This window comes from Malania oleifera, chromosome 8 (genome assembly GCF_029873635.1).
Source record: "Malania oleifera isolate guangnan ecotype guangnan chromosome 8, ASM2987363v1, whole genome shotgun sequence".
NCBI classification, from domain to species: Eukaryota; Viridiplantae; Streptophyta; class Magnoliopsida; order Santalales; family Ximeniaceae; genus Malania; species Malania oleifera.
In genome coordinates, this window is record NC_080424.1 from 13,569,688 (window position 1) to 13,595,719 (window position 26,032).

General features: G+C 36.5%; 1 protein-coding gene across 2 annotated transcripts in view; it reads right to left on the minus strand.

Annotated features, from left to right (window-relative positions):
- The window catches only part of LOC131161915 (uncharacterized), a 36,678-nt gene that overhangs the window by 1,317 nt on the left and 9,329 nt on the right, over nt 1–26,032 (minus strand). For both annotated transcript variants that reach the window (XM_058117937.1, XM_058117936.1), the window contains 3 exons: nt 2,105–2,228; nt 1,785–1,970; nt 141–212 (listed from right to left, as the gene is read on the minus strand). In XM_058117937.1, coding sequence (XP_057973920.1) covers nt 141–212; nt 1,785–1,970; nt 2,105–2,228 — 382 coding nt within the window. The remainder of the gene's footprint in view (nt 1–140; nt 213–1,784; nt 1,971–2,104; nt 2,229–26,032) is intronic.

A 26,032-nucleotide genomic window follows, 5' to 3' on the forward strand; every position in this document is an offset into this window, starting at 1 on the left:
AACATTCGAGAGTTAGATGAAATCTTATGTACAATTCCAATCATAATGCAGAACTCATAACAAGAGAGCATCAAATAGGATTAGTCACTGAAGCAACAAATAGAACAGGCAAGTGCTTCACTGATAATACCCAAATATACCTGTGAGGCATGGCCAAAAGGTGCCGTGACTAAAGGCAGAGTAGGATCATCCCTGTCAGCTTGAACGGAGTCCTTCAAAGACAAATTTTAACAGGCATCAGAGAAATAATGGAGCCCCCTACCCAAATCCCACATTTATTTAACAATATAACTTCATTATGCACTGGCAAGCAAAAAGACTAAGGGCTCATTTAGTTGGGGAAAACAGTTTTCACTTTCTATTTTTAGTTTTCCAAATATAATAAAAAAAATCCAGCTTAGTTTTTTTTTTTCCAAAATTCGTATTAAAAAAGGAAGAAAATAAAAGTTTGTTTAATTGTGCAAAACAGTTTCCATTTTTCATTTTTAGATCTCAAATAATTACAAAAAAAAATTTGAAAAAATAAACACCTTGTTTTCGAATTTTTCAAAAATTATATGATAAATAAAAAATTTAGGAAACAATAAAGTAATGTTTTGCAACTTTCCTATACAAACATAGAAAATTGGAAAACAAGGTGACAAATTTAAAATTATTTGAAAAATTAAACATAAAAAGTATAAACTATTTGCCTCAAGTAATGTTGTGCAAATTTGAAAAATAATTTTCTTTTTTGTAATTCTTTAAAAAACTAAAAATGGAAAATGAGAATTCTTTCCCCATAGCTAAACAGGCCCTAAGTAATTTATCACTAGCTAACAGCATGTCACCCATGGTCAAGGTTAATTCATTTCCCATAACAAAAGAGATCAATCCCTTTCATTTCTCACTTAAAGCAAATATTCCTCAAACCCAACATATTGACACCAAGCCCCAATAAAGTAATATATCAAAATGAAAGGCAGATTTACACCCAATACACTTCAAAAACCTTCATCTAAATGCAGCAAAAGCTGCATTTGGGGAGCATGAATTTCAGACCTTCAATTTAGATTTGTATGGATTTGGACAAGCTCAATACAATTCTATACTACATTTTATCCGAATCTAGACATTCAAATCCAAGACTCCTCCCAAACACAGGGTAAGTGTCTTATGGAGAACAAAGGAAAGACGCACATGATGTTTAGTCAGTTCTAGCTTTCAAGCATGAACTACTTTTCTTTTCCATTCTTTTTCTGTGAAGTCACACTGACAGAAAGCAAGAGCAAGCAGTGAGCCTATAGGCTAAGCCACTCAACTGCTCGTAATAAGCATCAGGGAAAGACATAGATAAAGAAATATAAATTCTCCAAAGAATTGCCTTGTGTTATATTTCCTCTCTCCAGTTGATGTATTAAGTTGCTAGATACCCTTTTTTCACCATGCCTCTATTTTCCAATAAATACCAGTTCTGGCTTGAAAACAAAATAATAATCAGAACCTAAAATAAATAACTAATCATTCCTCAAAAGCCATTCTAAACATCATATGCTCAAGCAAACAATAAACTTACAAGGTATGGAAGTACAAGAAACCAGAATCTCTGCTTATTTATGTGTTATCAATTAGGCCAATGATTCAACAATAGATTGGTTAATTGGAAAAATATCACATATGTTTTGACAATTTTGCATACCACATGCTTAGTGAGATCTAAGCCTACACTCTCATCTCTTGCCTTTTGCAATTGAAAATACAGTCACATGTAAATTTGAGAGTACTGTTCTGATTAACAAGCATACCAGTCCTCGAGAAAGTAAAGCAGAGATAAGGAATAGCATTGCTCCCATACGACTTTGAAAAACAGGAATCATTGCTTCCAGCCTCTGAAATGCACTTGTAAGTGAAGCATATGCCTTAACTCTTAAAATTTTCCGTAAATCTGAAGCTGATTCAATTGAAATACCTTCGAGGGCTTTTACAATAATCTGCACAACATGAAGTAAACACTTGTTGTAAGAAAAAAATAATAATGAAGAAAGAAAGAAAGAAAACAATGAACTATTTCAAGCTAGTTCCAAATCCAGATGCATTAACCAAGAGAGACCTACAAGCGACTTACCTCATCCTTCAAGCTGCATTCAGGTCCCTCATCCTCACAGCCTAAAACGCTCAGGGTTGCAATCACAGCCGTTTTATTGCTTCCACATAAAAACAATATCTCACCCATACTTCTAATCAGGGCTCTGTAAAAAATTAAAAAATAGTATTCAACAATCACAGTCCGATGAGGAAAAAAGCATTAAAAATTAAGACTTACAAGATAATCATTAAAAATAACCCACATGATTCAACATATTTTCCAAGATGCCATTATACAGTCAAATAGTATGTAACAGGTACTGCACCCCTTTCACAATAATTGCTAATTAACCAAAAATCAGCGAAGTAAAACAAGAATCAAACACAGCTTTTAAGCTGACCTGAGCTCAAGATGATTTTGGCAAGTGTTACAAGATGGCGAGTTTGGGTGGCATAGTTTTATTACTGTAGGAGTATTCCTGTCATTAGATTATAATAAGTATAGGGTCAATTGTCTGGGAGGAGAGAAAATTATCCATATTGCTCTCTGCAGGCTTATTCTCTATTATTTTTTCCTCTCTCCTTACATTAGCATAACCTTGTTTTACTTTTTCCAGATTGAATCAAATTTACCAGGTTTACAACATGGTATCAGAGCAAGTAGCATCTTCAACCTGATTGATCTGACTTGGTGTAGCCTCTTTTTTTCTATTCTGCTCCCCCTCCCCTCCCTGGTTGACTATTAAAAAAAAAAAAAAAAAAAATTCCTTTTCTAGTCAGAGTACGTTAAGCTTTTTACCCTTTTGAGGCAGCTTGGGTGCGTCACTTGCAGTGCCGTGTTCTCGTTGTCTGCCCCTATGTGAAGGCAGTTATTCAGCGACCTGCCTGTGATGTGCTAGGTCCTGCATCCTCTGTCTACAAGTATCCTGATTATTCATGGCTCTGTTTGGGCTCATGAGGCTTTATAGTGCTTTCTGTCTGTTTTTTTTGCCAGCAGATTGCTGGATGATGATTAAACCTGTTTTATCCATCTCTAGTTTGTCTGAAAGTGCTGTTTGCTTAACCATTCTATGGCAAGTGTGATCATGTTGCAGCAGATTGTGATTGTCATGACTGGAAGCATTGTCCATCTTACTTGCTTTTTCTTTTCCTAAAGTACTTGTGTTCTTCTGGTCTTCCCTTGCCTATGGAAGACCTTGCTAACTACTGTACCAAATTCAGTGTATTTTGTAGCAGCCTGTGAAGGATAAGAAGCTTAACTTATTTTTGTTAACTACTGTAGCAAATTCAGTGTATTTTGTAGTAGCCTGCAAAGGATAACAAGCTTAACTGACCCTTGTTAACTACTGTAGCACATCTGATTCTAAATATCTGGCAACAATGTGAATGTACAGTACCCACTACTTTCATTGAATTATTTGCTGTAATTGCAGGTGGTAAAGGTGTACATCAATACAAAAAGCCAGGACCAAGTACTTGCTTGAATCTCCTCCATCCTCACAAGCAAAATACTGTGGGGAATGGAGGAGGAAGAATGATGCAATCTTTGTAATTTGTATTCTTGCGAAACAGTATGGAACCAGCAGAGGTCACCAAATGTGATGTTTCACAGGAGTGTCAAGGTAGTTTGGGCTGATCTTTGCTAGAGTTGCTCATGAAATAAGAATCAGATTTGCATGTTTGATTTTATGAGAAAATTCAGTTGTCCAAGAAAATGGAGCTGTCAAGGAGAATTATAGCACCCTAAAAGGTATGTGGGAGGAAATAAATGTTTAACAGCATTTTCTACTCTGAAATTCTTCTATGGATTGAGATCTAAGATCCAGTCCATTCATTGTCAGATTCTTTCTGGAGTCGATCCATCTTTGAATGAAGCACATGCTAGAATATCCACATATTAATATATTACTGAAAAAAAGGGACTGATTCACTTCTCAATTATCTCTTAAGGTGGACTTCTAAGGGCTGCTTCTGATGGAAAAGGCAGCAATGGTTGAAGAGGCAAAGGTTCAAAGAATGTTGTGGAAGATGTGAGCGGTGCTTGTAACTATTTTTTTTTTTTTTTAGGGGTTCTTGAAGGATGAGGTCTCATTCTCAAGCGTTTGAAGCTCCTCTATTCTTTTAATGATTTCTTTTTCTATATTGAAGCACCCCGGGGGTGGGGGGGGGGGGGGAAGAAGTTGTGGTTCTGGTAATGGTGTCAGTCATGGAGGTGCCCGTGTGTGTACTAATTGTGAGAAGGAAAACACAATGTTGATAGCTACTGGGATCTTCATGAAGAACCAGCCAATACCAACGAGTCTTTTGATGATGGATTGGTGATTTCGAAGTGGACTCTTCCAACACACTAGGCCGTCCGGGAGACAAGTACATAGACATCATCCACCGCTGAAAGAAGAGTACAACCATGGCCTTAAATTTCCACGAAATTGTTGAAATTTCCGTCGACATTTCCAAATTCTGTCACCCTCGAAATCGAAATGGCAGTCAATTCCTGTCTTGCATAATTTCTATCGAAATCTCAACAAATCATCCGAAACTAATCGAAATCTCAAAATTTTAGCGAAACTAGCCAAAATTTGAACTATATAATGAAATTTACTCAGAATTCAAATGAGGGATTTAGGAGTGAAATGAAATTTCTCTTTTAATTTATTTTTATCGAAACAAATGATTATTACAAGTGCTTTTGAAATTATATGAAAAAATAAACTTACAACATTTTATTTAACCATTCATTTCTAAATTATCATTATTTGTATAATAAATAATATTTAAATGATTTATGAATTTCACTTGTATTAACTGATTCACTAAATATGTTTAATGTACATTATCTTCCAAATATGTTTAACGCACATATTATATTACAACTTCTCCACCTTATACACACCATAGATGTATTTACTTGTAATATATTAGTCCTAAAACTTACATTATTATGTCTATTAATCATTTCTAAAGCTTCATAAAAGAATTCCAAGTTCTACTACTGGTTTCCATTATTTTTTCAAATCGAAACCAAATCCAAAGATGCCCATTTCCAATTGTAAAGATCAACCAACAAAAAAATTGCACCAGCTTGGCAACTCATAGTACCCTCGTAATCTCACCGAAACAAGAAAGGAAATGTGGATCACGAAGATGGTTGAGAACAAATATCAATGTTCTACCATCTTGGTGAGCCCTCCAAGACGAAACAACAAGCATCCCAAATATCCTCGTGACATGTTATACTAATGAACTAACAATTCTAGACCAAGCAAGACTAGGTGAAGGAGTTGGCAAAAAATGTACAAATACTAAGCATAATGCCCCTAATTAAGGGAGAAGTGGCTCGTAGTTCATAGACTTGCAACCACACCAAAAAGGAAAGGCTCCTAAGATGCAAGTGACTTCGGTAACCTTGACCCACCATGGACGACCAAGAATGAAGAACGCAAGACAACCATGTAGCCCATACAGTACAAAAGGCAAAAGGAGATCGACAAAAATTGACATGAATTTGAGGGCAAACCTTGACCCACCATGGACGACCAAGAATGAAGAACGCCCCATTCAATACAAAAGGCAAAAGGAGATTGACAAAAATTGACATGATGGAGAAAATTCTTTTATTAAAGGGGAATAATGGGCGAACCATTACCTACAAGAATTCAGCTGACAACTATCGACGCTGATTTGTGTCCAGGTGCAACATGACAAAACCAGGATAGAGGAATGAGATTAAGACAAAAGCATAGTCACCACTTCATTTTTTGGGGGAGAAAAAGAAGAAAATCCTTATGTTGATCTATGAAAGAGAAGTGGGTTTGACAGTTTGGTTATGCATAAGGATACCTTACAACATCCATTCTATGAGTGGCTGTCATCATTTGTTGGGTGTTTATCCTAAAATAAAAGAAAAATGACAAGAAATTGAAGGGAAGAGAAAGACTGAATGTTTCCTTTGTGCGCCCAATCAAACATCAATGATAGTATGATTTTAGGACGTAAGGGATGGCCTTGAGGGACCATTATTGTAAAGTCTTGAGTTTCTTCAAAAGGAAAAAAAAAAAAGAGAAAAGAAAGAAAGAGAGAGAGAGGAGATGAGTAATGTTTCCTTTATACGCCCAAACCAAACACCAATATCAGTGTGGTTTTGACATAGAAAGGATGGCCCACATAGCCTTTATTGTAAAGCCATATGGCTTTTAAAATGAAAGAACACTTTTTTCCAAGAAAAAAATAGGGAAAGTGGGCCTCAAAGTCCTTAATTTCAAATCATGAAATGACAAAGAGGGAAAGTCATTTCTTTTTTTTGGAAAGCAAAGGATGGATTTGGAAAGAAGTTGAATTTGAAAGTTAATGTTTGAAAAGGAAAGTTTTTGAAATTTTGGACTTGCATAAGATTTGAACAAAGGTATGATTTTGAAAGTGGTGGAGATTTTTGGAAAAGAACTAAAGGTATCATCATTGACCAATTAAAAAACACTTGCTATGAAAAAAATCTAACGAGCTACCATGAGGATTTGGATTTTTCAAGCATTTTTTTAGATATTTTTAATTTCTATATTTATTCTCTTTTTTTATCTTTCTGGATCTTTCTTGGTTTTTCTTAGATTTTTTAAAACACTTAGTATATTAAATAAAATAAAAAATAAAGTAAAATAGGAAACAACTATTATTATAAATATATTTTTGGTATTTCTAATTTTCTACATTTGGAAATTTTTAAACTAAAAAAAAAAGAATAAAGAAGTTAAAAAATAAAAGCAAAAAAAAAAAAAAAAACAAGAAGGGTTGAGCCATCTCTAACCTCAAATGAAAAAATAAAATCAAAGATGTGCAATCCTAGATTAAAACCAAAAAAAAAAAATCCAAGTTAAAAGTTTTAACACATTAAAGATATCATTACGATGCATAATCAAACTTTTAACTCAAATAAAAATCAGACACACATGATCAAAGTTTCAACTAAAACAAAATTTTCAAAAAAGATGGTCAAAGTTTTAACACAAAAAAACTTCAGGATCAAAATAGATGAAGGAAAGAGGGCAAACAAATGGCACCTTGTGATGATCAAGGGTGAGAGAGTTAAGCGTGAGCTCTTTCTCTCCAATCAACAAGATTTTTCTCTATAATAATAATAATAAAACCAAGTTTTAGGTTCCTAATCTCCCAATATTTGTGAGTATTCCTCCAATTCTCTCCCAAGAATCAAGTGTCTAGAGCTTACTCCTGGGTGCTTTAAATAGACAACAACAGTTGACTTTTGGGGTGACATGCCATAAATGCAGACTAGATCTTGTCTACAAGACAAATCTTCCTTTTCATGATTCTCTCTCGTTTATTTGTGCCAATTAGCCCCCCCCCCCCCCCCTCCTCTTTTTTCCTCCCCCAAGCACAATAAATGGGAGGATCTCTTCCTTCAAATCTTCCCCACATATATGTGCAAATTAGGGATTGACTAGCAAGCACAATAGATGGGAGGATTTCCCTCTTTAATTCTTCCCCACCTATTTTAAACGAATTAGAGGTTTACCCCCTAATTACATTAAATGCAAGGATCTCTTTATTTTCTCATAACAAGGTAGCCCCCTAATTTTTAGAAAACACCAATTGACCCCGCATTTTTAGAACAACCTCGGCGAGCTAGGGACATTTTAGTAACTTTACCATCCAAACACCGAAAGGCCTTTGAACCCCCAAGATAAGAAAACCAAGCCAATGGTTAGCAGAATGAAGGGAGAGACTTTAAAAGTAATCCTAGTCAAAATGGCCATCAACAAATGCCCCTCTCAGGCTAATGTCTTCATTGCAAAGGCATTGACTAAAGAGTGGTAGTTGTCGATGGCCATTGATTGTGCTTGCTTTTAGATCAGCTTTTCCGTTAAAATAGATCCCCTTCCCTCTATTCTTCCAATTGTAGGCATCATTTCCAAATTTTGGGGTCAAAGGGCCATTTTGTTTTTGGATTGTAAAATTACCAAAATGTGCCCAGTCGATGGTCTCTTTGCATATAATTTTGAAATTGTGGAGTTAATCGATGTTTTTTAAAAATTTAAGGGGCTACCTTGGCATAAGAAGACGTAGATTTTCCACATTTAATATGATTTAGCTCTAATTCTTTAAAATAGTTGGCGAAGATTCAAAGGAAGAGATCCTCCCATTATTGTGCTTGAGGATCAATCTCTAATTGGCACAAATAAATGGGAGAGAATCATAGAAAGGGAGATTTGTTTTACAAACAAAATCTTGTCAGCATTTTTGACATATCTCCCCCCAAAGTCAACCCTGGGTGCCTATATAAAGCATCAAGAAATGAGCTTTAGACACTTATTTTTGGGAGACAAATGGAGGAATATTCACAAAGTATTGGGAGATTCGGAGCCCAAAGCTTAGTTCTTTTCACGAAAGGAGAGAATTCACATTCGATTAGAGAGAAAAAAGAACTCACACTTGACTCTTTCACCCTCTTCCTTCATCAAAAAGTGTAATCCCTTCACCCACTTTCCTTCTTCTATTTTGATCTTGAAATTTAAAACTTTGATCATGCCTTTTGAAATTTTGTTTGTGTTGAAACTTTGGTAATGTATATTGAGATTTTGTTAAAACTTTGATTTCAGATTTTTGTTTATGAGTTAAAATTTTGATCATGCATCTTAAGATATCATGTATGCATTAAAACTTTATCTTGGATTTTATTTTTTTTTGTGCATCTCTTCGTTTCTTTTCTCTTTTTCGAGGTTAGAGAGATGGCTTGACTCGACCTTCTTGTTTTTAACATTCATTTTCTAATTCTTTATTCTCTTTTTTTTTTGTTTAAAAATTCCTGAAAATACCCCCCCTCCCCCCCAAAAAAAAAAAATAGGGAAACTCCGAAAATAACAAAAATATATTTATACTAGTAGTTCTTTCCTATTCTCCTTTGTTTTTTCTTCTTTGTTAAGTGTTTTAGAAAATCCAAAAAAAAAAAAAACGAAATAAAATCCCAAAAAATAAGAAAAAAATAAATAAAACGATAAAAAAAAATAACTCTAGAAATTATTTATAAAAAAATCTCAAAAGATGCTTGAAAATTCAAAAACATCTTGGTAGCTCATTAAATTTTTTTCATAACAAGTGTTTTGTAATTGGCCGACGATGATACTCTTTGTCCTTTTCCAAACGCTCAATCAATCTTTCAAAATCATATTGCTATTGAAATCTTATACAAATCCGATATTTTCAAAAACTTCCCCTTTTCAAACATTGACTTTCAAATTCAATTTCTTTCCAAATCCATCCTTTCTTTTAAAAAAAAAAATCAATTAAAGATTTTCCCTCTTCATCATTTCAAAATTTGAAATTAGGGATTATGAGGCCACCTTCCCTCTTTTTATTTTTTAAACTCTTTCCTTTTAAAAACCATGACTTTACAATAAAAGCCCTATGGGTTACCCTTTTGTTCCGAGTTCACACCATTATTGGTGCTTGGTTTGGTGTACAAGGGAAACATTCCTCCATTTTTCCTCCCTTTTTTTCAAAATTTCTTTCCTTTAAGAGCCTCAGGCTTTACAATAATGATGTCCTCAAGACATTCCTTCCATCTCAAAATCATACCATCATTGGTGTTTGATTTGGGCATACAAGGGAAATAATTCTTTCCCTTCCCTTCAATTTCCTTATAGTTTTCTTCCCTTTTTAGACAAACATTCGACCAATAATGGAAATTGTTCATGGAATGGATGTTGTGAAGGTGCTTGATACCTTCCTTATGCGTAACCAGACTTCTGAGCCTGCCTCTCTTTCATAGCATGTAGAAGCTGTTGGGTTTAGCTACAAAAACTAGTTGTCAAACTTTCATACTAGTTAAAGAAAAAAAACTGGAAATAAACGGATGTGCATTGACTTCATCATGGCCTACCCAAAGGATAGCTTCCTGCTACCCAAGATTGAACCTATAGTTTACCACATCCAGATGGCGCCACAAGACAAAAAGGAAAATTTCCTTCATAATTGACAAGGGGATATACTGATGTATTGATACAAGGTTATGCCCTTCAGCATGAAGAATGTTGGGGACATCTTTCAAAGAATTGCATCTTTATTGCCTAGGTCAGAACATGGAAGTACACTTTTGACAATTGATAGAAAGCCCCAACTCGGAGGTTGAGATGGTAGTTCTAGCCGCGAGCTTTGAAGTCTTGAAGAAGGATCGACCAAACGTGCATTTTGCATACAAGCCTTAATCGACATGAAGGCATCTTGAAATGTACACGAGGTCCAAAAGCAAGGCACAACTTTGGGGAGTTTCATCTCCTAAGTAGTAGATAAGTGCCAATCTTTGTTCTCAATATTTTAAAAAGTGCCCTAAGTTCCAATGGATGAACCAGCATCAATAGGTTTTTGAAGATCTAAAGAAGTTCTTCGGTCCCCTTCCTATCTCAAGGGTAGAGAACAAGGAAACCTCACTCCTCTACCTAGCGACGTCTTCCCAAGCTTGGCAGCACCATTCTTGACCAAGATGAAGAACAAACCTATGGCTCAATCTATTATATCAAACATCTCCTAAAAGGCCCCAAGCTGACTTATTCAAGAATTGAAAAGGTGGCTTATGCACTGAATCTTTCATATCTGAAGCAAAGACTATTTTCAAACCCATTTGGTGATTGTTTTGATGAATCAGCCAATCAAGCAAGTTCTCCAAATGTCTAAATACCTCTGAGAGGCTAATGAAGTAGGCCTTAAGGTTGAGCCAATTTGAAATTCAATACCAGCCTTGCCCCACTATGAAAAGGCAAATACTTGCTGATTTTTGTAACAACATGCACCAAATAATCTGCGCACTTTTGCTCAAAAGGGAGCAATCTACTCTAAACACCCAAGAAATCAGCAAGTTTGAGAAAGTTTCAATACCAACCTTGCCCCACTATGAAAAGGCAAATACTTGATGATTTTTGTAACAAAATGCACCAAATAATCTGCGCACTTTTTCTTAAAAGGGAGCAATCTACTCTAAACACCCAAGAAATCAGCAAGTTTGAGAAAGTTTTTCTCACTGATATTAGATTATTTCACCAACTGCGATTGAAGAGTTGGCTCGCATTTCAAAAACAGCGCCTGATGTTCATGTAGAACTCCATAATTTGCAAGCTTAGAATATCGCATACAACCTTGATATATAACGAAATGTGGTGTGATTGTAATCAATTCAAGGAATTTTGATTCAATCTAAGCATATGCATTCAATGAACTTAAGTAAGCTACCTTGAGGCCAAGTGAAAAATTGCACTATTCTCGATGCACTAAGGACTAGAATAGGAGTGCGTAGGAAGTGGATGGACAAACTCCTAATGATATCATACTCACCTTGACTTTGGAACTGAGGTAGTAGTATGACTAGAGATTTGATCGCCATCCCAAGAGACCAAGATCTAAGAACAAACTTGAACCTTTTGGAGGAAACCAAGGAGATTGAATCCATCTAGACTACGGCATACCTACAAAGGACAGCCCAATATGTCCTAAGAAAGGGATCTCATGCTCAGAAAGCCTCAAGTATCTTGTATTAGAGAATAAGAAGGAAAATTCCATGCCAACTAAGAAAGTCATAGAAGGTTTGAGAGGTCTTCTGCGAAGGAATCCACAAGCTAGCTAGGCTAAATGGGAAGATGATGCCTCAGACATGGAATTTGGAGAACCCTTTTTAAATATTTCTAATCACTTAAAGTAGAAGGATCAATGTAAAAGCAACATCCCAAGGTGGCAGACACTAATGTTAGATGTATACATCTATTGAAAAAGGTGCGTTTCGAGGCCACATAACTCCCCACTTTGCAAGGGTAGGGGGAGGGTTGTCATAGTGTACGCAACCATACCCCTGCTTTTATGCAAAGAGGTTGCTTCCTTGGACTTGAACCCATGACCAATCAGTCACAAATGAACTACCTTACTGTTAATCCAAGGCCCGCCCTCATGTACACATCTATTGAAACGTCAATGTAAATATTTGTTTCCGTTTTCACATCAAATGTTGTGTTACTGTAATCCTAATATAAGGCATAGTGATCCTTATAAATCCCAAGGGCCAAAAGCTCAGAGAAAGCACGCGGATTATTTAAATCCTCATAAATCATAAGGGCAGGGAGCCCGCAAAGGGATGACTAACCACCCTAAGGGTTGTGAGCTTAGAGATGGGTTCATATTATTTGGGGCCTTCAAATTCTCCTAAAACCCCAAGGGGCAAGAACTTGAAGAAGGGATCCAAATTGTTTAAATCTTTCCAATGGCCAAGAGCTTAGGTAGGAATGAAAAACCACCCTATGGGCAAGGCATTTAGAGAACGGGTTCACATTATTTAAATCACTAAGGAAAATCCAAAGGCCATGACGCCAACCGTGGATGACAATCAAAACTACCCAAAGAGCCAAAAGCTTGGAGAGGGGGTTAATCTATTTGAGTCATTTTAATCATTTAAAAACCCAAGGACCTAGAGCCCTAGCAAGGTTGAAAACAAAAACAACTCCAAAGGCCAAGAGCGCAAAAAGGGGTTAAAGCTATTTGAGACATTTTAATCCTCATAAAATTTCAAGGGTCAAATGAAAATCAAAATTATCCCAAAGGCTAAGAGCTCAAACAAGGTTTCAAATTACTTGGATGAGCAAAGAGATAGGAAATGTTAGCAAGAAAAATTGAGAATGTAAATTTATTGATGCTTCAAAGCAGAGTTAAAATGATAATGAATAAGGAACAAATAGAAGAGGAGGACAAGTCCCCTACACGGAATTTTTTGGGCTCTTGCATTCTTTAGGAATCCAACATTGTCATAGAATTAGGAGCAAGCAACATGGTGGAAGTTGTGAATGATGCTTGTGCTTATATCCAATTTCCTTTGTCTTGGCAGCACTGGTAGCAAGGGAACCGAGAGAACCAAAGGCTTACAGAGAGAAACCAAGAAAAAAAGTGAACAATGAACAAAATTAGGTTTAAATACCTAGGGAAGAGAATAGAAGTCTTACGTAAGACACATAGTAAACAGAATATGCATGGGGAATCCAAAACTATGGTGCATGTGTGCATGACTCAAGATCCCAAAATGCACAATGGAGGAAAGTGAAGAATGAACAAAATTTGGTTTAAATACCTAGGGAAGAGAATAGAAGTCTTGCGTAAGAAGACACATAGTAAACAGAATATGCATGGGGAATCCCAAACTATGGTGCATGTGTGCATGACTCAAGATCCCAAAATGCACAATGGAGGACCATATGGATTCCAAGAGACTTCTTACCAAACACTGCCCTTGGAGTGGCACTGCGTGTCGATAATCAAGGAGTGTAACCCTAAACCAAATATAACACCAAGCGCACCCCCAAACATATCAACTACAGATGACGACACTACAAGAACGAGGAGACCAACCAACTAGCCCAAATCGGGAGATGCTAAGTCTCTTGTGGCTGCCAAAATACAGAGGTCAAAACCTCTTTGGCCCAAAGCATACATGGTACTACAAGGCAGGGGATCAATTGATAATAGATAATACACTAGAACCACATGTGTAGCCCCTCAAAATACATTATTAAAGCCCAACGTCTCGATAATGGTGGAGGCTGCCACTCATGGCCAATGGAGTTTTTTTTTCCACTTTTGTGTGGGGGGGGGGGGGGGGGGGTGGGGTGTGTGGGAGGAAGGAAAAGTAAGTACACCTACACATTCCTGGCTTTCCATAGCCTCCTTCCTATAAACCCCAACTAAAGTACCAAAGGGTTTTCCAAGCCCAACTAAGGCGCTTAGATCCAAAGAGACCTATACGGCCATACCTTACCATGAAGACAATTGCCACCAAAAATTGCATGATCAGGCATCATTTATGCAGATTCTAAAAAATAAATAAAATAAATAAATAAATAAAAATAAAATTTCCATCAACAAACAACAATTATACATACATTAGCTACATTCATATAGAGAATGGTCAACCATTGAAACTCTGCTCCAACAACACAAAAGGAAAATGAGAAAAAAATAAAATAAAATATAAGGAACACGGAAATAAATGAAGAGTGGTTAATGGCTGGCCATGTCTCTAACACACATGGTTGATGGTGGTAATGGCTCATCAAGAAATATATACTAGAAAAAAAAAATGAGTGGTTAATGGCTAGTGAGAGAAGGGGGGAGAGAGAGAAGAGGGACAAGTCTATTCAAACTAAAGAAGGAAAATCTTGTGACTCTCACTATACTAGCAATTCCTCTTCGTCGTCGCTGCGAGGAAAGTGGTCTGATCATGCAAGGCAGCAAAGACACTAAGGCTCCAACTCAGATGTCTTAGTCTCTCAACACTCTCCTCTCTTCTTTTCTCTTTTTCTTTTTTGGTTTTTTGTTCCATACAATGAAAGAATGAAGAGGGGGAACAAATCACAATGTTTTAGGTCCAAGACATGTCCCAAAGTGTCTAGTTGTGTCTCAAATGTGTTAGGGAAAAAAATTAGTTTTTTGACACATGTCGGAGCGTGTCAACACTAAAGGCTTCCAGGAATGTCGGTTCTTCCCCACCTTTTACTAACCCTCTCATCTGTATCCCCCCTATGAATACACAAACTTCTTTCAACAGTCCTTAAAATATTAGTAAATATGTAACGTTTGTTTCACGTATGCATGTGAATAACATTGTATATAATATTTTTATAATTCTTCATAACGTTTAGATATATTTTCAAATGAAATAATAATATATTGTCATAATTTAGTTTACAAATATTAATATTCAAAGTTATTATTAAATCTAAATACACAAACTTCTTTCAACATTTCTTAAAATACTAGTAAAATTATCATGTTTGTTTCATGTGAATAATATTGTGTAAAATATTTTTATAATTCCTAATATTAAAATGAAATAATAAAATCTTGTCATAATTTAGTTTACAAATATTAATATTAAAATTTCTTATAAAAATTTATATATTTTTTTAAAAAAACTATAAAATATAAACATAGGCCTAAGATAGTAAGGGCATGAAAAATATTAAAACATATAGGATATGACATGACATAAATGCTCTAATTAAAATTATGTGAAATATTAAATTTTCATATTTATATAGCATTACGATAAAAAAATTAATACGTAGATTTTCCATTCTACAAAAATTCTAAAAATCTGACTACTTCCAATGAAAATACTAATAAGTTCATTTCATATTGTTTTGTCTTACTTCTAAAATATAAGACATTTTTGCCACAAAATAATTTACCATATTTGTAATTTTATTAATTTATTAGTATAAATATATGTATAGCTATCTACTTATAACGTTAGGTTATTTCATTTTTAACTAAGTTTTTTCTTTAAGTTCAAGCATCTAGACATTCCAATTCTGATTTTAACTTATTTTGGTTGAATTTACTCTCTCTCTTTATATATATTATAGTATAAAAAATTATTTATTTTAAGAACATTTTGTCTGACTTTCAAAAGATAACAAAATGATTTACCCCTATCCATACTTTTATATTTAGTATATATAAATTTACTTCTATAAGGAATATTGGTCTAATATAGAAATTTAATTTTAAAAGATGAGGGTACTTTAGTTCACAAATTAAATACAATATTCTTTCTTTTATATGCCGTATACAAATTCATTTCTTTAAGGAATTTTTATTTTTTCTTTCAAAAGATAAGGATATTTTTGTCCACAAAATGATTTACACTATAGATACAAACTTTCACCTAGAATAACTTTACAATCCTTACAAGATAGAATATCCACGTTCTTAGTTGATAAGAAATCTATTTGGCTCTTATTGTACTCACTCTTGAAAGGTATTAAGTGTTCATTTTTTTTTTAATTTTTTTATAAAGCAAGTATTCAATATAGCCAAATTGTAAAACATGGCAAAATCTAAGATTGTATCACCAGCCTCATTTTTATTTTCATATCCATGGCCTCCATGTATCCTCTCATATACTATATTATCTTTGTCAATGTGACCATTCAAATCAGCTCCTATGAATGTTTTTTCAGCCATTGGTATCCTTGTAAAATATTATCCATATCTTCCCTCTTTTCAAATTTTCTGCTAAGCCTATTTGGGGAGCATACACACTAATGACGTTCAATATCTCCAGGCCTAAAACTATCTTGATTTTAATGATTCTATTCCCTATTGTTTTAACATCTACTAAATTATCTTTTAGGTCTTTATCTACAATAATACCCACCCCATTTTTATGTTTCTCTTTAATAGTGTACCAAATTTTAAATCCAGATTTTTCAATTTCTCTACCTTTCTCTCCTCCCCATTTCGTCTCTTGAAGGCAGATTAAGTTAATTTTCCTTCTAGACATTATTTCCACTATTTCCATACTTTTTCCCGTAAGAGTCCCTATATTCCAAGTTGCTAATCTCATCTTAGTTTCTTATGCTAACTTATTAACCCTCCCTTTTTATACTGACCCGGTCTATTCCCTAGATCTAAGTGAATTTGGTAAGGATTCATGATAATAAGATTTGACAAAGTTTTATGTTGGCTGTCAGATACCTAATACAACCTTGCTCCTTTATCCAGGCTTGGGACTGACTGTGTGTACAAAGAATGTGTTACACAGGCGAAGTACATGTTTGCGTTTTTATTTTTTAACAAACTTAATTCACAGACAATTTTCTAAGTCACGCCCTACAACTAGTGAAAGCCACACACACAATACAATGCATTAAAAAATTTTAAAGCATACAATTTTGGGTGTGAATCCAAGCTTGACTAAAATCCATGAAATAGTACTTTTAAAAAAAAAAAAATTTGTTATATTCCAAGACTTGCAAATGAAAACAAAAAACACAAAAATGCATATATTAAGCCTACAAATCCTAAGAAGTTTAATGGAAAAGTTCAGGGAAAAAAAGAAGGATTTGCATATTGTTTTTATCGATCTAGAGAAAGCTTATGATAGAGTACTTAGGGAAGTGCTTTGGTAGGTATTAGAAAAGAATGGAATTTGTAGTAGATATATAGAGGTCATTAAAGATATGTATGACAGAGTAGTGATTATCGTTAGGACTGCAGGAGGAGTTTCTAGAGAGTTTCCTATCACAATAGGTGTACATCAAGGTTCTACTTTGAGTCCTTATCTTTTTACTTTAGTAATTGATGAAATTAGTAGGAATATCCAACATGAGATCCCTTGGTGCATGTTGTTTGCAGATGATATCGTGTTGATGATAGTAGGACAGGACTGGGATCTAAGCTAGAACTTTGGCGAGACACATTAGAGTCAAAAGGTTTTAGGATAATTAGGAATAAGACAGAATATATGAAATGTAATTTTAGCATTGCAAGGAGTGGCAACAGAGAGAATATTAAATTGGACAATCAAGAGATTAATAGCAATGATAGATTTAGATATCTTGAATATATTATGCAAGGTGAAGGAGAAATTGAAGAAGTAGTACATAGAATTAAGACAGGTTGGGTAAAATGGAGGAGAGCATCAAGTGTGTTGTGTGATCATAGAATACCCTTAAAATTAAAAGGAGAGTTTTATAAGATGGCTATAAGGCCAGCTATGCTTTATGGTTTAGAATGTTGGGCAAAGAAACAACGTGTACAAAAAAAGAAAGTTGCTGAGATGCATATGTTAAGGTGGATGAGTGGTTTAACATTAAAAGATAAAGAAATGAACAAATACGTAGTAATTTAGGCATAGGCCCATTGTGGTCTACCCCTTCCCCGGACCCCACAAACACGGAAGCTTTGTGCACTAGGCTAATCTATTTTTTTTTTTTTTTAAGCACCAGTCAAAAACAAGACAAGGGGCAACTTAGATGGTTTGTTCATTTAAAATGCAGGCCTAGTAGAGCACCTATGAGGAGAAGTGAGTTAATTATTGTTTCTGGCATGAGGGGTAGGAGTAGGCCTAAAATAATTAGGAAACAAGTAGTGAGGAAGGATTTAATAGCCTTTAATCTAATAGAGGAAAATGCCCAAGATCGGGTGAATTGGCGGAAAAGGATTCATGTAGCCGACCCCACCTAGTGGGACTTAAGGCCTGTTGTTGTTGTTGTTGTTGTTGATACTTTTATATAATATGTACATAGATTTTTTAATATCTCATCAAAATTATTCACTTTTCTTCAAAAGGGATTTTGCATTTCCACACCTGCCTACATTCACATTCGATGAAATAAATCTTATTACCATTATCCTTATCATATATGCCCTTAGATATAAATCTATCCCCCGCATCATCACCTTTACCTTGAATAACATCTACACAACCTTCCTAGAACTTGGTCAAACCCAGCCCCTAAAAAAATTACCATTCCCCAACAAATACTTGCTGCTCAATTTCTCATTGCAACAGCAGCTCCCTTTCCACTAAGGGTGCAAAAGCATCAATCAAACACCCATACTTGCCTAAACCATAGCTGTCTTGGGCCAAAATTCTGCGCTTTAAAATTCACCTTATTGTTAACCCTTCTTAGTGAAAAGTATGTAACCAGCTTCTCCTTCACCATCTGTGATACAACCCTCGTGGGACTGCAAAAGCATTTGTACCCTCGTTAACCTTGTACCTACTCTCAGTCTCGGGCATTTCATTTATAGTAAATAACTTAGAATTTTGAGTCTGATTCATATGCACAGTAGACTCTAAAGAAGGTCAGGTACAGTCCTTCAAAACGCCACAATAGACCTATTCACTTCAGCATGTACTCTCTCTTTAATCCCTAGACATTGAGCCTCATGAATTCCCAAACAGGCTGAACCATTGGCCATTTTACTTGGTAAATGGCCCAAATCCAAGACAATTGCGAGGAACTAGGCCAAATAAACCCATCATCAACCCTTAATTTTAGGGCAGCCCGGTGCACAAAGCTCCCGCATATGCGGGGTCCGGGGAAGGGGCGGACCACAATAGGTCAATAGTACACAGCCTTATCTTACATTTTTGCAAGAGGCTGGTTCCACGCCTCAAACCTATGACCTCCAGGTCACATAGTGACAACCTTACCGTTATGCCTAAGCTCCCCTTCATCAACCTTAATTTACCTCATGCAAAATCCTATTCACTTTTTCTTTGTGTCAATTGCCTTCCTATACAAACCCTCTTAGTATACACTTCACCACTCTTCAAGCAAAGATGTTTGTTCTCTTACTTCACACAACATCCTTCCACGACCAATATCATTGGTACAATGCATAATGAGTGCCCTTCACCATAGAAGGAGCTTCCCTTCCACTAGTGATCAAAGTTCTTCATTCAGAAGTCCCCATCCATCACCATGGGAACCTCTTGGAATAAATACACAAAAGCTCTTTTAGTTTCAATCCAACCCTAATTCTAAAAAGCTTGCCCATCTTTGTCAACCTAGTCATCATCTAATAATAGACCTCCTCAAATATCAATGCATGAAAGAACCTTCCCAATCACCCAAATGCTAAAAGACAAGCCATCTGCCATCTAATCTGCTGCCTCGAAACAACCCTAACCCAGCGATTATGTACTGGGTTTCTTTTTTTTTCTTTTTTTTATAATGATGTACTAGTTTTCTCTCTGGAAAAAACACAAAACAACCTCTTCCCACTTTCTCTAGTTGCAAATTAAAGGATTCAAGACATTTTGCCAAAGACAACGTTCCTAACCCAGCGATTATGTACTGGGTTTATTTTTTTTTCTTCTCCGGCAAAAACACAAAACAACCTCTTCCCAATTTCTCTAGTTGCAAATTAAAGGATTCAGGACATTTTGCCAAAGACAACGTTTTCTCATGGCATTCAGTAGTCATGTCCAAGAGATAATAAGGGTGCAAGAGCTTCAGGAGGGGAGAACAGGAGCCTATCCATCCCCTAACATGGGAAATATTAGATGGACTATAGCATCCTACCCTCTTAATCTAGTAGACGAAAATGCTCTTGATCGGGTGAATTGGAGAAAAAGGATTCATGTAGCCAACACCATCTAGTGGGACTTAAGGCTTGTTGTTGTTGTTGTACTATAGCATCCTACCCATTCTGTTTAAGGTTAAATTTTACTTTAAATAACCTTGCATCAAAGGGAGTCAGGTGGTAAAGGAAAACACCATAACCACTTGCCCACCAAAGAAATGGTTTTGGACACCAAATTACCAAAGCCTAATAGCCACTTCCCTCTTAGCCCTAATCATTGTCTCCCACCCCCACAAGATGATCCCTACTCCTAGAAATTCTCTCATTATGAAGGTCCCAAAAAGAAAAGGCAGCACATAGCAAAGGAAAAAAGCTTACATGATTCAACGCCAATCCCAACAATTTCACCCTTGGAGAAACCAATTCTCAACCTCAAAAGAAAACCTACAAGATAATTAACATATTAGAGAAGGTACTCACATCAAGATAAACATCAAGCTACTCATATTAGATGATTAATTTATTCATAGACAAGATAAACAACACGAGGAGAGGATAGCCATGCTTCAAACCTCTAGGATAAAGAACATAGTCAGATGGACAGCCATTGATAAGCACTGAAAAGGTTGCAGTGGTAATGCATTGTTAGATCCAACTGCACTAGAGCCCCAAATCCTATTCTTCTAAGAATGTGCAGGAGAAAGTTCCAATTAAAAAGGTCAAAAGCCAGCGCCATATCAACCTTTGAAACAACCTCCCCCTTCCTATCCTTACTGTAGCCATCTACAACCTCGTCAACAATAAGAGCTGCATCCATGATCTGCCTACCTGCAACAAAGGCATGTTGGTGCTGGCTAACAACTTCCAGAATAGCCTCTTTAAGCACCACAGCGAGGACTTTGGAAAGAATCCTGTAGACACTGCCCAGGTGAAAGTCCTGTATGTTGCACAGCCTGGTTTCCTTGGGAATCTGAGTGACAAAAGTGAAGTTCATGCTACTCACAAATTTGCCTGCTCTAAAAAATTCATCAAAAATGCTGATTATGTCCTCCTTAAAAAATCCCAATTAACCTGGTAAAAAAGCCAAGGAGAAGGCATGTTTTATCTCCATTACTATCATTGAATGCTAGGTAAATTTCTTCTTCATCAAAGGGCCTTTCAAGTCATCGCAGTGTGGAAAATTCAGGGAGCTGAGTGATGCCATCTAGTGCTGGTCTCCATGTCTCAGGTTCAGCATAAAGATCCTTATAGAATTGGCAAATGTTTGACAAATTGATGCCTCCTTTTCCACAACTAACACCTCCCCTTCAAAACCAACCCAAAATAAATAAATAAAAATTCAATTCTTGTCAATGTGTTGAATCTATGGTGTTCAATGGAAGAACATAGTGTTTCAATATCCCTCCTTAAGCCATAGGCTCTAGATTTTTGCCTCCAACTGGCCTAGTCTTTAAGTTTAATTACCTCAGCAGTTCTTTCCTGAGAAAAAATCCTCTAGCCTTACTCCCAGGCTCCCACAGCATTTGAGGCCATGACCAAATTCCCCATTAAGGATCGTAGTCTTTCTCAATTGAATATTCCCAAAGATGTTAGTGTTCCACTCCCTTAAAATTTCCTTCAGCCCCTTCAACTTTGAGACAAATAAAAACCTTTCTTTCCCTTGAAATAAAGAATAGACCACCAGTATTTACCCTGATTGCCAAAAACATTGTGCTTGAGCCACTTGTTCTCAAAACGAAAAGGAGTTGGCCCCCACTTAACTGCTGCTGTATCAAGGAAAATAGGGAAGTGCTCTGAGATTGGCCTTGGAAGAAAAATCTATTTGATGTTAGGGAAGATTTCTTCACAATTTTTAGAGATAGAACCTAACGATCCTCAAATAAAAGGGAGTCTCAGTCGAGTTGGACCAAGTGAAATAGCCACCCATGAGTGGAAAAGTAACCCAAAAGGCATCCCCCTTGCCTTTGACTTCCAAGAGCTTGCTCCACAAGAGCTGTCCAGAAGGTCCTTCCCCTGGACTGTAGACACCAGTAAGAATCCACTCGAAGTTATCCTCCAGGTTCCTGAACAGGCAAGAAACCAAGATGGAATTATACAGTGATACAACATTTCCACAATTTCATGCTTCCATAAAATGAGACTACCCTTGGCATTTCAAGCAACTCCAAAGGAAATCCACCTAGAAGCCCTATGACCCCATAAGCTGATGACAATAAACTGATCCAAAGGTTTAGTCTTACTTCTCTGCAGGCAAACACCATCTACTCTCTGCTCTTTGAGAAAAGACTTAATAAAAGCCCTTTTTGATCTGCCATTTAAGCCATCCACATTCCACAATATCGGTTTCCTTAACATAGGCTCACCAAAAGACTCCAACTGCTGCCTGCCTCCATCAAGTCTAAAATCCCACCAGCCTAATCATAATTTATTGAAAACTCCAAACTTTTGAGTTCCCTATTAGCCTCCTTCCTACTACTGTCCAAGTGCTTCTTGAAGGTAGTTTTCCCCCCTTTTTTTTCAATTTCTTTAAAAAGACTCTTGGCTCTATCTTCAGCGCCTTCAAAGATGACTGATGGTTTTACTAATCAATTTCATTTTTCAAAACAACCCAATCAGATATCTGCTCCTGGAAGCAACCACTGTCAATGTCCATATTAACACCTCAACTCCAGGGTAGGAGGGACTGTCCTCCATGTCTTCCACATGTAATGGGGGCTAGAACTAATGCCTGGCAATCTTCTTCCCCCAGAAACTTCATAGACTCCTCTTCCAGGCAATCTCCTTCTTCCCAAGACTTAACAGCCTGCATGAGAATTTCCTGCTGAGGAGAGAGCTCCAGTCCAGCGCTAGTAAGGGTCCCAAAGCTGACCCATAGCTTATTGTCACAATTTTGGCCTTCAGAAGATTTAACATAAGAGGAGGAGTTTAGCTGGCTAGTAGGCGAAGAGGCCTAAGGGGATGCAAGGCCGAAAAAAACACATCAGAATTAGCACTGGTAGCCTGGTAGAGCCTGAGATTAAGCCCACCCCAAGGTCCAAGAAGCAAGAGAGTTTTGTGCCTGTAAGAGCCTGACAAAGAAAGTTAAAAAAAATGATCATAAGAATCCATCTCTTCCTTACTCTCTTGTCTAAGGATAGTATGACACTAACAAAGGAAAACATATCACCACTCGTCTTCTTCATCTGGCTTCTGCAAAGCCTTGAGCCTGAAGTCTTAAAAAGAGTTGCCTCAAAGGGGACAAAAACACTAAAAAAGCAGAGAAGCCTGAAGGGTAGCTACACCAAGAGGAGGGTGGCGTGGTTATTTCGCTGTCACAATTCAAATGATGACGCTCTTCTCAGCACAGAGACCTTGGAATTTAGCTTCAGGTTCAGAATCACTTGGCTTGCCAAATAAGCTGCAGCAGCTTTAATTTTGCACCAACCCATTGAGTTGAAGCCCTCTGGTAAGGCTATATTCCTCCATCCACCAGCATTGATCTCCATTAGGTTAAGAGATTTGCTAAATTTGTTCTCTTTGGGTTGAAGCAACAAGGTTCTGTCCTTGCTCCTTGTGCGACATGGGCCCTTTCCTCTCTGCAAACCCAAAAATCTTCCCAGGCAGCAAGGAATCATACAATCTCATCCACCACAAAGGAAATCAAAATCTTTTTGGCCCTTTGACATTCCGGTGATGCTGAGGACATCAACACACTCACCACCAAGTACCAGTTCAAAAGTCTTCCTTTCAATGACCACTGATCGCCTGGAGTCGCCTCGCATGAGAGAGAGAGAGAGAGAGAGAGAGAGATATCAAAATCTAAATTGCTTTTGCACTGAGAACTTCAAAGTCTTTTTTAAGAGGAGTGTTAAGGGTAGCAGCAGGTATGTCCATGGCATTATTTCATTGATGTACAGGTATTTTTGTCATCAGAGTATAATATGTACACAGCTGACTGTTTGGGAGAAAAGGAAAAAAAAAAAATGGATCAAATATTGATATGTTGGAAAAATCTATGTTCTCTTATTTCTCCCTCTGTCCTCCTCAATTTCCCTTACCCCAACCCTTGTATTATTGTTTCCAGACTTCCTCAATCAGATTTACCATTACAAGGTTTACAACATGAAGTTTAGGAAATTTTATAAGAATTATGCTTATAGATTAAGTGCAAAGATTCCACATCCACAAAAATTAGTTTGCTTCAAACTTCCTAAGTCAAACTTACCATTACCAGGTTTACAAAAATGAAGTTCAGGAAATTTTATAGGGCTTATGTTTAGGTAAATTAAGTGCAAAACTTCACATCCACAAAATTTGGTTTGCTTTAAACTTCCTGACTTAATTTTTTTTTTAAATAAAGAAGATATAATGGATGAAAAGAAGAGAAGGTACAATGTGCAGGGACAAGAAGTCCACCAAATAAAGAAATAAAGGAAAAAGAGATAAAAATAAAAATAAAAATAAACAATATTAGCCAAGGAACCTTCCTTTTCAAACCATTCCCATCATATTTACTGAGCTCTTCAAATTCCCTAATTCCCTTCCTCCCTTGATCTTTCGACATTTACCACCATCCATACGCACTTCATTTCCTTCAATGTCTCTCAACTTTAAATCCATTTTATCCAAAGGATTTTAAGCTTCTACGTCCTTCTTAGTAATCTCCACCATAGATGTAGGCAAAATTCCATCCCTACTCCGTAACTTGTTGACCAATCCATCGTTATCAAAAATAGAAATTCCTTCCAAGCTTTTCAATAGAGGTGGATGGGACATACAATAAATCCCCCTTTTCATCACAAGAATCAGAAGTCTACCCATATTGTTCTCGAACCTCGTCCAATAACAACACCCGACCACAATCAAACTCACTATATCATCACTCTCTGAATATGAAAAGTCCCACCATTTCTTTCCCATTTTTCCTTTACTAACCTCGTTACTACATCCAGCCTTCTTCCTTGCACTCGAGTCTTCCACAATACTTAACTCTCCTTTAGAGTTGGCACTAACTCACCATAATTCTCTCTCTTTTCTTCAAAAACCTTCTTCATTTCAGCACCCATACAAGCTGCCCTCCTATGAACATAAACCTTTTTACCCTCAAATCTATCAACAGGCTCCGATTGTCAGATATCTCCTCAAACCCAGATTCTTCTTTTTTACTCTTTTTCATGCCACCTTCTAATACCTCTTCCAAACTTGACAGGATTTTCACCCCATGATCCTACTTTGAATCCAATACACTGCTAGAATTTTGAACTTGTTTGTCATTCCAACTCAAATCATAAAACTCTGTGCTGGATTTGGATTCCATTAGCAAAATGTTTAGTCCCCCTCCCCAATACACATTTCCTGAGATCCAGGAGCAAAATTTTGAACCTACATTTTATCCAGAATCAATAAAGAGGTACTTGTGTCACCATTACCGCACACATGGACCTAAACACCACCTTGACCTTGTACTGGAAACCCATATGAAGAGAACCTTCCTTTGAATCCAAAGAATTAACCTTTTCTAGACATTGGGCTTGTTCAAATAATTGGCCCAATTTAGTCAAAAAGAAATACCTCCTTTTTCAATAACTTGGGCCAGCTCTAAAACAAGTAACATACATCCTGGCCCAATTCTTTTGCATCCTCCTCTCCAAAAGCATCCCTAGCTGCCTCTGAGATGATCACAACACCATTCAAAACTCTAGATTCCTTCATGCTCTGATTGATCGATTCCGATTGATTTTCAATGGTCCCAGGTTCATTCAGTTGCATTGCACCTCCACACTGACAGCACATATCTTCTTTCCTGGCTAACACACCCTGATTTCCAGAATTAACTTGCCTACTGCAACCCTCTCCATCCCTCCGTTTGCCTTATAACAACAACTCACTCCACAATCTTTAGCATGAAGAACTATCAGCACCAACACCTCCAGAATCCTTACGAAAAACCTTTCATATCTTGCAAAAATTACTTATGAAGCTTTGCACCCATCACCTTTAGCACCTCCCGAAATAAGCACTGAAAATTTCTTTCCTTTCCACCCTAGCCCTAACTCCATATACTTTTCCACCTTCGTCCATCTAATCAATATCCAATACTTAGTGAATCCCATTCGAAAAGTTTGAAATCCCT